Source organism: Panthera onca, chromosome F2 (genome assembly GCF_046562875.1).
Source record: "Panthera onca isolate mPanOnc1 chromosome F2, mPanOnc1 haplotype 2, whole genome shotgun sequence".
Taxonomy (NCBI): Eukaryota; Metazoa; Chordata; class Mammalia; order Carnivora; family Felidae; genus Panthera; species Panthera onca.
The window spans coordinates 17,040,429-17,055,238 of NC_138356.1; the positions used below are offsets into that span (position 1 = coordinate 17,040,429).

The following is a 14,810-nucleotide window of genomic DNA, read 5'->3' on the forward strand; positions in this document are numbered from 1 at the left end:
TTGACTCTGGGTAGTCAAATACTTAATAATTGATGGTGATGATGATGTCTCAACATCAACCCTACACAAGGTATTGACTACAATGATGTGAAGTGTCATGAAGTGCAAGGTTAAGGATGAGATAAAAACAAAATGTAGATGACATTTGGATAGATATTGTAGCACATCCACTTAATCAAACATCAGAGGGCAAGAATAGTAATGAGTCATAGAATAAAAAAACATCTGGAAATAAAACTGGCTCTATGTGACCAGCTATATTTCATGAGTTATAAATGCACCCCTACCATGTGGTCCAGAGACCCTCCTGGAAATTTGTCCTCATGAAGTAATTAAAAAGAGGAAAATAACCTTGGAGCTGATCAAAACTTTGATTGTCTTGATTCATCCTAGCCTATCTAGGTCACAAGACTCCTTGGCTAGACCTCTAATAATGCCATGAAGCTGTATTAGTGTGTACAGATGTAACTTCAGAAGCAAATCTTCAAGATGAATCTTCCTAAAATAATTACTTAATATTGTCTCTCCTTAATATTGCCTGAGGGAATATTAAGATCAATGTGTTAGGAAAAGACTCATGGCATAAACTGTGGCAAAAGTCAGCATTCACCGAACAGAGGAGGTAAGGAAGTAAAAGAAGGCAAGGGTAATGTATGTGTTCTGAGATAGGGAAGAGAGTTGCATTTCCATTTAATTTGGCAGAGATACATTAGTGACAATCCCAGTCCTCCAGGAGCTTGCAGATGTGACAGAGCATGATATACATGTGACCAGGCTCTGCACAGTGGTACTGAAGATGCACTTTGTACTGGAGAGGGAAACAAGGAGGATGGTGATGATTGGGCCCATCATCACATTTCTCCTGCCCACATTTAACTAGAAGCACAAACCCCAGCATGACATACTTGGGCCACAGTCCAGTATCTGATGGAGAAGACTTCCCTAGCCCTGACCTTAATCTGGGCTGGAAGTACTGGCCATTAATTGATATCATAGCTGCAGTGGTAGTTATAATGATTTTAAAAACACGTTACCTTACCAGAAGATGAAGATGAAGAAGAAGAAGAAGAAGAAGGAGAAGAAGAAGGAGGAGGAGAAGGAGAAGAAGAAAGAGAGCAAGTAGAAGTGGAAGAGGTAGAAAATGTTCGAACAGAGTCATCAGGAGAGGATGAAAGTCCAGAGAAAGCCTCGGAGCCCTCTCAGCTGGCCTCAGAGCTCCAGGCTGCCCCAGGGGCGCTTCCAGTTTCCTCCCCGGAGCCACCTCCGGCCCTCCCACCTGCCACAGATGCCCCAGGGACACAGGTAATTGTTCACAAATGCCTTCCTACAGGATTCACAGGTGTGTCCTTGCTGAATAGGCTAAACAATTTATTCTGCCTTAAGAGAAAGGTCCTACAAGGCCAGACATTTGTATCTGGAAGACCAAAGAATTCAGCACAGGCAGTGTCAGGGAGAAAAGTCCTCTAGATGATTCAACAGGTTTGGTGTTATTATAACTGGTTGGCAAGACCTAGTTTAACATGATTTTCCCACCAGAATCTGAGGCAATCTTTGGAAATTGTGTGTGCATGGGGGAGGGGTATGTGTATAACATGTTACTTCACAGCCATGTCACACAGATTGGGTCTGCTCTGGATACAGATATGGAGTACAGGGTAATAAATAATCTAAGGTGAGAAATAAAAATGAATGTCCCTTCAGAACTTTGAATTTTCTGTAGATAAAAAAGGAAGTAAACAGAGAAGCCATGTTAGTTTATGTCCCTATCACCTACCCTGAAATATAACCATATCTTTCATTAAGTGGGCAAACAAATGCCATCTAGTTTTCTATGTATCTGTCATTTGATGAGATTATGTGTTAATAGAATTGTTTTAAAATTTTCTTAGGAGATAACTCATCCCAAATTCTGTATCTGATTGGCTGACTCTTAGCTTCTAAGATGTCACTGTCCAGTTTTCAAGTCTTTGTGCTGACTTCATGGCACCTTCAGCAGAGAGGTCTCAACCTATGGAGTTTGTGGACAATGTAGATTCATCAAAAAGGAATCCTGGTTTTGCACCTGCTTTCAAAATGGATTGAGATTATCTATAGAAACAAAACCTCAGAGGGGAAATTCTGAATTATAGAATTATATTCTATGCTCTGTCTCCATAGGAAACCAGGCTGAAATACTGTTAATGGTTCCTAGAATCTTGAAATCAAATTGCACTGAATTTGAAAGAGGTGTGGTAACTTAACAAGACTTGGATTTGATCAATAAGACCAATTTGGGATTTTAGGAAAGAGGTTTGGGGAGCCCACCAAGAATGTCAAAAAATTAATTGTGGCCAATAATTTGACCTTTCTCCTATATCTTATATTTTATAAGCAACCTTCATTTTAGTCGTCCACTGTCTGTCTGCCCAGGCTGCCATCTAGGGAAGGACAAGCCCAGAAAAGAGAAGGCGCATGCAGGTGCCCAGAGAGAGGAGTGCTATCATCTTTCCTTCCCTTAGCACTTGCAGAGGGTGGGATGAACTAAAACATGCGCTAAATCAGACACTGCACAGAGAGCTCACAGTTTTCAAACCCAAAGGGAACTAAAATCAACTGCATTTTCTTCTTCTTCTTTTTTTTTTTTTACTTTTGAATTTATCTGTCCTGATTAAGGGGGAGGTTGTGCCCACTGGCTCTCAGCAGACCACAGAGTCTGAAACTCCAGTCCCTGCAGCAACGGACACTGCGGATCCCTTGTTTTACCCTAGTTGGTATAAAGGCCAAACCCGGAAAGCCACCACCAACCCACCTTCCACCCCAGGGAGCGAAGGTCTGGGACACATAGGGCCTCCTGGTTCTGAGGATTCGAATGTGCAGAAGGCAGAAGTGGCAGAAGCTGCAGCCAGTGAGAGGGCAGCAGTGAGTGGTAAGGAAACTAGTTCACCAGCAGCTACTTCTCAGGTTAGTGTTGATGCTCTTGTGTCTGAATGCTTCCCCCTGCCATCTAGCGTCGTGCTGGAATCACAGCAAGAAAGAAGGGCCTCCAAAGGGGCAGAAAGAAACCATGGCCTTGGGAAAAACACAGAAACAACTCATTCCCCAATTTTGGCTTGTTTTTAAGCCTTGTAAAACAAAACAGAAAAAAAAAATTGACTTCAATCTACCCATACGTGGTGACCTCACACCTGGTTCCCCAGGGAGGTGGTCCACGCAAGCCTGGCCCTTAAGCATGCAGTTTAAAGCTGCTTTGTCTGCAGTGACTGGTTTCCCTTCTCAAAGGCCACTTGCCCTTGCTCAGCCTTTTGTGTCCTCCTTGGGCTTCTAAACACTAATCACCTGCTTTTGTGTCATTCCCAGCAACCCTGAAGGAGCACGTTTGAACTGAGTTCTAAGTCTGCTCTGGAAAATAACCTCTGGTTAATTCATGGATTCTGGGAGTGCATTGGCTATGGCTAGACAAAGATAGTCTTGCTTGATTAAACCAGTGCTTCCTAAACATGTGCTGCTAGGAGCAGAAAAGCACAGGTTTTCCTACTTTTGGGGTTTTAAGGGTCACTTAATACTTTTTTTTTAAATATAATATACTTTGAAGGCCATGTCTTTTTCCTATAAGGAGTTAAGAAACTCCTAATGTTTGCATGGCTCAAAGATTCCACAGAAGAAATATTCTACAATTTCTTTACAAGGAAGGATGCTCATGGTTGCTCCATACCCATGAACATTCTTAAATGATGTGTGGATGTGAGTGTTGCTCAGACAAGGGATGTGAAAGAAATACTCTGTTTCCATGCTCCTGGGTCATCAGGTGATTATGAACAACAAACAGCATTTTTCAAAAATCAGAAAATTACTCATTGTCTTGACTATCTGCTCAAGTAAACCTTAATTTCATGAGATAATAAAAGGAAATTATGTTTGGAGAACTAAAAGTAACATGCTTTTGTGTCATATATTTATTTTCACAAATGAAAAATGACAAAAAATAATTGGTATGAGGAAACATCTTGAGGTAGTTTTTAGGTTAAAAAATGGAGTATAATGTTTTCTAGAAATTTTATGGGAATTTTATTTCTAGAAAGTTAATTAACTTTCTTATCTATTTAGTGGAAGTTGAGTCAGGAAGAGCTGTTTTCTGAAAACCGTATGAAATAACCCATAATAGGAGCATATAATAGGGCTCCAAACCAAAATGCAAAATCCATCTAAATGATGTTGAAAAATATTATTTGTGATAATATCAGTGAAGCTTTCTTCTTGTTTTCTCACAGGAGTTAGCAATCTGCCTAGCACTTTTGGCTTTTCTTATACTTCACTACATCTGGCGTCAGATTCAGTGCTTGATTTTTACTTTAATGGGTAGGAAATATTTTCTTTTCCCTTAACTAACATCTCATATAGTTTCTTCCATAATGTCCCTACTCTATAGGCTCAGAGATAAATTTCTCCCCAACTTTGAGGTTCAGCCATCTAAAAATTTGAACCAAGTTCTAGATAATAGTCATGGCTTCAAACTCTCTACAATGTAATCATCTCAAGGTGACTTCCGGAGGGGTAATTGCTCCATTATCTAAACCTGCATGGAGGGGCAAATCCTGACTCAGAATAGAGACTCAGTGGGCAATTATTCAGTAATCCAGTATAAGTGGACCCTCCAAAATGGCCATTAGGACAGGCCAGTTTCAAAAGTTGTCAATAATGCCATGAGGATTCACGGCTTTTAAAGTAGAGGGAGGCCCAGCAAAGGACTTGTTCAGGAATATTCAGGGTTTCCACAGATTAAGAGAAACTGCATTTCACTTGCTTACATCAGAGGCACCCAGGAGGCAGCCAGATGACTCCTGTCAAAGATACATAGGAAATTCTTGGCACTGGTGGGAATGTGGGCCAGGAGACTTCTCAGTCTCTTTGAAACCTCTACAGTCTTTCCTGAGAGAGATCTCTGAAAGATATCCTGGGTGCAGCAACATCAAGGGGATTTCAGCCAGGTCAGATCTGAATGAATAAAAAGCAGAAGGAGCAATGTTCATCTACCAGACACAAGGAATGAGAACCAAAGAAGAGTCATAAAGCCAACACCCTTTATTTTTGAGACACCTTTCTCAAAGTCAAGCATTTTCTTAATTACTGTTATAAGATTTGCTTAGGGATGGACATCTTACTCTTTTAATAGCCTTTTGAATATTATCAGCTTAACAATATTTAAAGATTCAAACCTCACATACTTTTGAGTAAATGACCCTGCTGGACCTGATGCCCAGCTCCCTGTGCCTGTAGCTCAAAAGCAATTCAGGGTGACTGGTACTGAAAGCCCTCAGCTATTTCTGGCTCATTGACTTTTTCCTGCGTTGACATTGACTCTTCTGGAAGCTCCCATCATAGCTCCTTTCTGCCTCATTAGCTGTCTGTTCAGCAATGACAGTAGGATCTCCATGGGTCTCTGTCATGTCTGCAACTATGTGTGAGTAGGATCTGCCCCAATGTCTAATAGCCAGACACCTTGTACCCTAGAATGTTCCTAGTGTCTTTATAGTCTGCTCATTATTTGCAGTGAAGAGCAGTGGGTAGAAGTATTGGCCATGGACTCAGTGGGGCAAATGGAGAGAGAGAAAACTCCATATTTTATTGGAATATCTTGAATAATTGTGGATCTGAATAATTGTCTGAAGAGTTCAGTTTACATTCTGAGAATTCAGGTTTGGGGCTTTGTTGCCATACATTTTGTAATGCGTCTCAGAGGCTACAGGGGGACAGTCATGCTTCTCGTCTGCCATCCACTGAGCCCATGTTGTGCACCTTCACATTCACATGCCTGCAAGATAAGGGTGAGGCAGATGGGAGAGCAGTGGAGTAGAGTGATTGACATTCAGTACTGCAAAGAATATGGACAGGTTGATAGAGATCTCATCATAGTATCAGATATTGCTAGCCTCTGTGAATTTTTTGCCGGCCTGATTTACTTTCAACACCTCAGAATCCAACTCACTAGACTAGTATGTGTTCAATGCAAAGTTAGCTTATTGGAATTTCACACTTTATCATTAGTCATTCCCTGGACACTTAGGATGCGATACAAAAGTTCTTGATTTCACTGATGGTCTCAACTTTCTTTATTATGTCAGGAAATAATGTTGCCTTAGAATCTCAGAAGCATCTCAGGCCCACTTGCTGATTTGTAAACTCACTTCAGTCACCTTCAAACTTTTAAGAAGGCAAATGTTCTGTTCCCACATGCTTTCTTCATAGCCATCCACATAGTGAAACCTGCCCTTGCTTTTGCTGCCTGTGATTTCTGATACCATATAATCTCTACTTTATCCTGTTTATTTTAATGTTTATTTATTTTTGAGAGACAGAGAGACAGAGCATTAGAGGGGAAGGGGCAGAGAGAGAGGGAGACACAGAACCTGAAGCAGGCTCTGAGCTCTGAGCTGTCAGCACAGAGCCCAATGCAGGGCACAAACCCACGAACCGCGAGATCACGACCTGAGCTGAAGTTGGACGCTCAACTCACCGAACCACCCAGGCACCCACTACGTTATCCTGTTTACCTTCTCTCTTCACCTAATCATATAGGCAGATTATGTGTTAGAAACTGGTCACGGCAAAAACTAGACATCAGCAGTCTCCACCAGTGGCGAACTGGGATTTTGCTTTTTGTTGGATCAGAGGAGCACTGTTGTCTTCCCTGCCTTCATTCTTGAAAAAAAATTTTTTTTTTTCTCAACAAGGTTTGGGTTCAGCCTTGTGGAAAAACTGAATCTCACAGAAGAGAGATTCATCTGCAGGATGCACTTTGAGACCTGTTAACATCAGATTTCTCCCAGGAACCCCTGTGAAAGAGGTCACAGGTCACGTTGTGCAAAGCCCCTGTGCATGAACTACAAAATTGCCCTCTAAGTCTCCACCTTTCTAGGCTGTACGCTCCATCAATGCAAAGAGAGTTTGGGGGAAATAACATTTGATCTACTTCATGTGTTAATTTTTAAATTTATTTTGAAAAAGTGACATCCCACCCTAGTCAATCTTAGACAGCAGGGCAATAATAAGGTGGGAAGAAAGCAGGTCAGCTGTCCTTGGAAAGCAGTCTCTGTGAGCCTCATCTCCCAGGCATGCTTTGTTGTGGCCATTTCTGGGTCCAATCTGCTTCCCTCCATTGCCCTTCCTCTTCCTACACAACTTTCATGCAAATTATACCCGGGTGTTAACACAGGGACCACTCCCATCATCGATACCCATGGACAATTAAGTATTTTATCGGGAATACATGTGGCAGTGTGATTTTTCTAGAAGTGGGAGCAGCAACAGTGAAAGATACCCCCTGTTCCCCTTCCTCCCTTCCTAATGAGGGTTAGCAGCCTTGTGTGGAAGAATTTGTCCGAGCTGTTTAATGGGAGCTGTTCAGGGCACAAGACTTTCCAGAGAAATGTCTTCCTATTTGGTGGATTAACCTGGCGGCTGCCTCAATCAAGGTCACAGGACCTCCCATTCCCCCCCCCCCACACACACACACACATCCCAGTGAGAGTCACTTGCTTTGGAGATAGGGACTTTCACATTAAAATCTCTATGATTTCTGTCTCTATAGAGAACCACAACTCATATATTTCACCAGACTCTGAAGTTACAATTATAAGAGAACCTAAAAGTTTTACTATATTATAACTATTTGTTTTTTTAAGAATAGAATATCTACTTTTCACATTCCGTTTCTCAAGCCTGAAAACAGACAAACAAGTTGGGTACAAATTCTGCTAAGTGTCGGGCACTGGAAAGATCAATGAAGTTAAAGTTAGTAAAAAGGACTTAGGTTCCCATCCTGCTGCTTCTCTGCACTGACTCTGGGCATTTACTTTTATTTACTTTCATCTTCCCACTGAGAAAAGGAAGCAACTACTCAATGAAAAGATACATCTATTTACACATTAGAGAGTGAGAAATTTAGTACTGAGAACTTTATAAATTATTTCAGGATGTTTTCATTGGGAGGGTTATGGGCTCAGGCCTGACACAAACCATGCTGAGTGACAATAATAACAAGTTCTCAGTGAAATAGCCCAGTGCATTTCTCAAAATATGTCTTGCCTTGAAGCTCTTATATAAATGTCCATTTCCCAAACTGTTTTCTAAATCTCTTCCTAGGCACCCCTTTGGCTGAATGTTTCCACAGCTGCACTTATCCCCTTCGATGTCGTAAACTCCATAAAATCTATGATGGTTCAACTCTGAAGTCCATCTAAAGGCACTTACAGCCCTCACTGCCCAGTATCGCAAATTATTAGGATATACAGGAAGTAACAGAATAGTACATGTATGAAGAGATGGAAGATACGTGGTTTAAAAATTTACTGATTTTAAGTGTTACCACAGTACAATCGCTTTTGACAAATATGTAGCCTTAGATAGCCACTACCACATTAAGATGTAGAATATTTCCATCTCTCCCCAAAGTGCCCTCATATACCTTTGCAGTTAATCCCCTCCCTGCATCCCAGTTGGTAACTGTGTCAATCTTTTACTTGGTAGCCATTCTAATGGATATATATGGTACATAGTTTTAATTTGCCATTTTCCCAATGACTAATGATGCTTAGCATCTTTTCATGTGCTTCTAAGTCATTTTAATATTTTCTTTGATGAAGTATTTGCCCACTTTCTTTGGGTTGCTTATCTTATTAGAGAGTTGTAGAAGTTCTTTATGTTATTTTGCATAAAACTCCCTTATCAGACATGTTTTGCAAATATTTTCTCCCAGTCTATGGCTTGCCTTTTCATGTTCTTAAGTGTATTTTGAAGAACAAACATTTTTAGTTTTGATAAAGTTCAATTTTTCATTTTCCCCTTTATGCTTTGTGTTTTAAGAAATCTTTGTTTAACTCAAAAACCACAAGGATTTTCTCTCACATTTTCTTCTAGAATTTTTAGTTTCAGCTCTTAGGTCTAAGATAATTTTAAGTTAATTTTTGTATTGTGAGATAAGGATCAAGGTTTTGGATCTTGTTTGCTTATTTTCTATATAGATATTTGTTTATTCCAGCACTATTTATTAAAAAAGGCTATCTTTTCTCCCCAGTGAACTACCTTGATGATTCATAGAAATTCAAATGACCATATATGCTCAGTTCTACTTGTAGACCATCTGTTTTGAACCATTAATCTGTATCTTCGTCTCTCTACCAATACCACACTGTCTTGATTATTATAGCTTTATAGAAGTCTCTAAATCGGGTAATGTAAGGGGTGCCTGGGTGGCTCAGTCTGTTAAGTGTCCAACTTCAGCTCAGGTCATGATCTCGCAGTTTGTGAGTTTGAGCTCTATGCTGACAGCTCAGAGCCTGGAGCCTGCTTCAATTCTGTGTCTCCCTCTCTCTGCTCCTCCCCTCCTTGCATACTCTCTCTCTCTCTCAAAAATAAATAAACAAAAAAAAAAATTAAATCAGGTAATGTAAGTTCTCTGCTTTATTGGTTTTATTTGGCTTTATTGGTTTTCCCTACTTTTTTTAAAATCTATTTTCTATTTCATTCATTTCTGCTCTTTATTATTTTCACCCTTATGCTTACTTTCGATTTGATCTCTTCTCTTCCTAGTTTCTTAGGGTGAAAACTCAAGTTATTGATTTGAAATCTTTCTTATTTTCTAATACAAGCATTTAATGCTATAAATTTTCTTCTAATCACTGTTTTAGCTGCATCTCACAAGATCGATATGTTGTATTTTCATTTAATTCAAAATATTTTCTAATTTACCTTGGGATTTGTTCTTTGACCCATGAGTTATTTAGATGAGTAGTGTTTATTTTCTAGATATTTGGAGATTTTTCCAGACATCCTTCTGTTTGATTTCTGGTTTGATACTGTTGTGTAGAGACAATACTCTTTATATGATCTCAGTCCTTTTAAATTTAAGATTTAAATTTAAGAAGCTTAAGGTTTTATGGCCCAGAATATGATCTATCTTGGTGAATGTTCCAAGTGCACTTCTGAAAACATAGTATTTGTTTAGATGAATGTTCTATAAAGGTCAATTAGGTCAGTTGATCAAGTCTCTGATATCCTTATTGATTTTCTGTTGACTTGTTTCATCAATTACTGAGAGAGGAAGTTTGAGGTCTCTGATTATAACTGTGGGTTTGTCTATTTACCGTTGCAATTCTATCACTTTTGCCTCATGCATTTTGAAGTTTTGTTTAGGTTTATTCACATTTAGCATTGTTACATTTTCTTAAAGAATATATCCCAAGATAAGTGTTAAACAAAACAAAATCCTTTTCTATCTCGTGTGTGTGTGTGTGTGTATGTACCTGCTTTAATGGGTATAAAGAAGGTCCTTATACACATGTACTATCTTTTAAAGTAGCTTAGCAAAGTTAGAAGGCAGGTGGGGAGAGCCTGGAGGAGAAAGGTGTTGATAATCTTTAAGATGTTCCAAGTGTCTGGCAATGGGGAAGGCCTCATAGCCCAAAACCAACAATCCTGTCTCCCCTTCCTCACCTAGCCATGCCTGGGGCCAAGCATAGCAAGAGCTGAGATAGCTGAGGTACCTAATGATTTTAAGTGACTAAGCTGAGCTTAATGATTCAATGACTAGTCGTCACTGGTCTGTGGTCCCCTATTTTTAGTTCTGATATAAATTGCTCTATAAGCTAATGTCTCTGTATATTTTCATGACACACTTATGCCCTAATTCACTCCTTATCTTACCTAAACCAGATTTTACAGAACTGCAGAGGCCACCCTGTCATGGGCCAAGGACTTCCAGCACCAAGCTGTCTTCTTGCTAAGAAGTCCAAGATTCCCAAGCCAAGTGTTAACAAGCAGGTGTACATGGTACAAGGGTTTCCAGATTCTTCCTATCTAGAGTATCATGAGCTCAGACACAGAACATCAGAACCACATTGGCCCCCTACACATTTGAGCTCTTCACTTGAAAATAGCAAAAGGGATGTGTGGAAGTCAAGGCCAGTGGGAAAGTGTCACCAAGGAACACCAGCCCATACCATCTTAGTTCCCAACCCAGGCACTATAAATGTTGTCCTATGAGGTTACAAAGGTGCTCCCAGAGGGAAATTAAAAAAAAAACATTTCATGAGAGAGAGAGAGAATGGGGGAGGGGAAAGGAAGGAAGAAAGGAAAGAGAAAGAAGAGGAGAGGAAAGGAGAGGAGAGAAAAAAAAGGAAAGGAAAGGAAAGGAAAGGAAAGGAAAAGAAATGGAGAGAAAGGAGAAAAATAGGAAAGGAGAGAAGGAAGGAAGAAAGAGAGAAGAGTGAAGAAAAAAAAATCTATGGTTTAAATGGTTAAAAAGACAGGCAGCGACTAGCAAAGAGTCTTTTCCCTTCTTGAAGGGTTTATTTCCTAGGTTCTCAGAAACCAATACATGTGTCCCCCGATTTGAGACCTTATCAAATTTCTCATCATCCCAAAATTCAGTCTCCTTGAAAATATTCATATTTTCCTAAACCAGGATGAACACTAGGCTAGAGTTCCAAAGAAAAGCAGCCAGGTGGAGCCCTGGGTCTCCATAGGTATCACAGGCCAAAAGATAAAATCATTTTCACACAAATGACCTCTGAGATCAAACCATTCATCCTGATTTCAGGGGCAAGCTCTACTTGCCGCTTGAGACTGAGAGGTGAGAGATGTTGGAGGCTAAAGGGCTGAAAAGCTGCTTTTCTGAGTGAGATTAATCTCACAAAGTATTATAGAGCATTTTTAAAAATAAAGCAGGAGACTAAGAACATGATTTCCCATGAGTGTGACTATAGGTCCTGTATTCTTTGAAATAATCTATTTAATTTTCCAAAACAAACTGAAATGAATGAAAATTTAACTATGTTCTCTCAATTTAATTGAGGGATTCAAGGTGTCAAATTATTTTCAAACAGAAATCCCTGCTGAGAGTGACTGCTTGTGTTTTACAAATTAGGAGATTCGAGCTTACAAATCGCTGATATACCAGCGCCCTGACTGTGCTGGAATTTAAGCTTGGTAAAAATAGAAAATTAATCAGTGCTCAGGACTGGCCTACATTTACCCCATAACACTATCCAGGACTTAATAAACCTGGCAATTATAAGAAGTTATGATAATAAAATGCAGTCATTTTACATAAAAAAAAAAAAAACTATAGGAGAGAGCAAGCTATAGGAGAGACCATTACATAAACATTATTAATGCTTTTTCATTTGTATCCTACAACCGCAATTCTTTCTCTGGCTTTTTTTTTTTTTTTTTTTTTTTCCTGTTGGGAAAGTGACATTCTAATCACTGTCAATTTGGGGGCTTTTCTAGACGGACAAAAAAACCTCAAACAAACCCTACACTAAAACTGTAGGCTGTATTTCTCAGGATCAAATAGCATCCTTAGTAAAGGTTACTTTAATAGGAAGCTAAAATGGATGTATCCATTTTAAAGAGGGAAATATAATATAAATTGTTTGTGAGGGGTGTAATGAATTCATCCCCCCTGGCAACCTGTACCTGCAGCTCCACAATTCCATGAAAACAGTCACGCAGGCACCAGGGAGAGCTCTCTGGGGGAGTTGTTATGACACAGCTAGTTGAGTTTTGCTTCCTGTGTTTGAAAACTGTTTATTATTCGGATTTAACCTTAAGACCCTTGTTAGTGTTGTACATCCTGTGGATTTTTTCTGTCTTTATTTACATATCTCAGTGGATTCCATGAAAAATGTCTTTTCCCCCAGTGCAACCCACAAAGCAGGGAATTCATCCACCATCGTTAATGCATCTGAAAAACCAATGCCGCGTGGCAAGACGGTAACCAATGTGTGTACATGACTCTATCATTTAGTCTTTCACAGAGGTCCTCTCAGTAATACCTCAGGACAGTCTTGTAAAGTAGGAATTGTTAAACTTGAGCATTTTACAGTGGAGGACCACAGAAGAGGAGTGACTTGCTCAAGGTCACAGAGCAGCTGGAGCTTAGGGCCCAGTGATCTGCTGCCCTCAGCCATGGCACAGAGTGCGCGTGTGCAGTATACTGTTCGCCAAGCCCGCATCTAGGAAACGTGAGTGAATCCCCACTTTACCCGGGGTGATTGATGACTGAGGCAAAAATAGTGTGACGAAGGGCTCCCCTGCTTTGATTGACCACTCTTGGCGCATCGGCACAGCCTCACGGGGCAGAGAGAGGATGTGTCTAGGCCTCCACTGCTTGCAGGACTGTGGCTGACCCTTGCAGTGACAGCACTCCCGTCCCTTAGTTGCACCTGTGCTACTGCTGGCTCTCAGTCTGACTTCCAAGGGTGGAGCTGGCCCCTCCCTTGAGTCTCACATGCTCAACAGCGCTAGCTTTGTTCTTTGGATTTGTAGTCATTTATATTAATAACCCTCAGCTCTCTCATTAGAGTTACTTTGAGCAAGTTCCTCAACCTTCCTGAGCCTGAGATTTCTCGTCCATAAATTGGGCATAATAATACTATCAACCTCCCATTGCTCTTGAAGACAGCCTGTTTGGCCTATTTATCTAACACAAGGCAGGAATTAATGATCTAACCAGCAGCTCTTTGTAATTCAGTTCTGTCAGAAAGGGTGAGAACACACACTCTATATTGAACACATAATCGGCAGGTCCATATCTGAGAAGAATGCTGGCTTTAAGTTTGTGCCAGGCTGTGATACCAATGTTTTAGCTTCTTCCTGCTCCCCACCCCATCCATTGACCTCATCAATGCCTAAACCATGTTTCAAAACACACCAAACAGTATACACCATGAATCTGACTCTGGGTTAAGAAAAAGCGAGTGAGGTTAATTTCTTCTTGTTTCATAGGCCTGAGGAAATTACTCTGGTTTCTGGTCTTACCTCAGCAAAAAGGAAGCAGTGAGTGACAATGAAGCCCCCAAATCAATTCCCTCCCCCCATTTCTTTACTTAGTGTATACAGTGGCAGACTCCCAACAACAACAACAAAATGCTTTTCAGTGGGTGTTTTCTTTCTAACCTCTTTTCTTCTTCCTCTAGCACTCATGGAGAGTGTGCTATATTTACACAGCTCTGTGCTTCCTCATGTATCCCAGTTGCTCCATCACAAAGCAGAAATGTCTGTATTCCTGTGAAAGAAATGCCCACAATGGAAGACCTGCCCAGCAGAACTTCCAGGGCTTAGACCCTCAGCTGGGAATTACAGACCATGCCTCACTTATTCTTCAGACACTGCTGCCTGGCTCAGGCTTTTGGTTGCATTCTCTTTTCCAGGCTGGAATCCATAATGCTTAAGCTATCCAAGGGCCTGTGGTTCAGGAATGCTTTGTAGGGGGCAGGCCAGTGCTTGAGTTTAGTCTTTCTGAATAAGGTTTCTAAGCATGACCTCAGCAATCCTATTCACACCTGTTTCTAGCATCTGGCTTTGAGCCTCTAACCTAGCCTAGCAGGTTCAGGGTAGAGACAGGGTGGTTGCCCATTCAGCAGCCTCAGGTCTAGTTTTACCCCTTCTATCCACATTCCTTTAAGGCAAATGAGTTTAATTATAAATGTGCAAGCGTCTTCTTGAATTGGCCAAGAAAGACTGGCATTTAACACGTAGTAATAACCAGATCCTTCTGTCAGGTGGAATTTGTGATTGGCATTCATAGTGGCAGAGAGCAAATGGAGCCCAAGTGTGGAGGCCTGGACACAAATGTCCTCACTGCCCCCAATATCATTTCAATGGACCGGCATAGCGGCTCCCATGTCCACCACAGTTATCCCTCAGGATAAGACATGGACATTTCCATGCTATGTGTGGCAGGAGTGTACATGAAGCCATCATCATCCATTAATGTCTTAGCTGTAATTCAGTTTATCAGATAAATTACTATCACCTGGATAAGCTGAGGA

The 14,810-nt window shown here is 40.6% G+C and overlaps 1 protein-coding gene across 7 annotated transcripts in view; it reads left to right on the forward strand.

Annotated features, from left to right (window-relative positions):
* Positions 1-14,810, forward strand: part of TRIM55 (tripartite motif containing 55) — a 43,918-nt gene that overhangs the window by 22,293 nt on the left and 6,815 nt on the right. For 2 of the 7 annotated variants that reach the window (XM_078441647.2, XM_078441648.2), the window contains exons 8-9: positions 1,043-1,302; positions 2,653-3,330. In XM_078441647.2, the coding sequence (XP_078297773.1) occupies positions 1,043-1,302; positions 2,653-3,099 (707 nt within the window). In that variant the 3' untranslated portion in view covers positions 3,100-3,330. The other 5 variants (XM_060610635.2, XM_060610636.3, XM_060610634.3 and 2 more) reach the window with 5 other exon arrangements.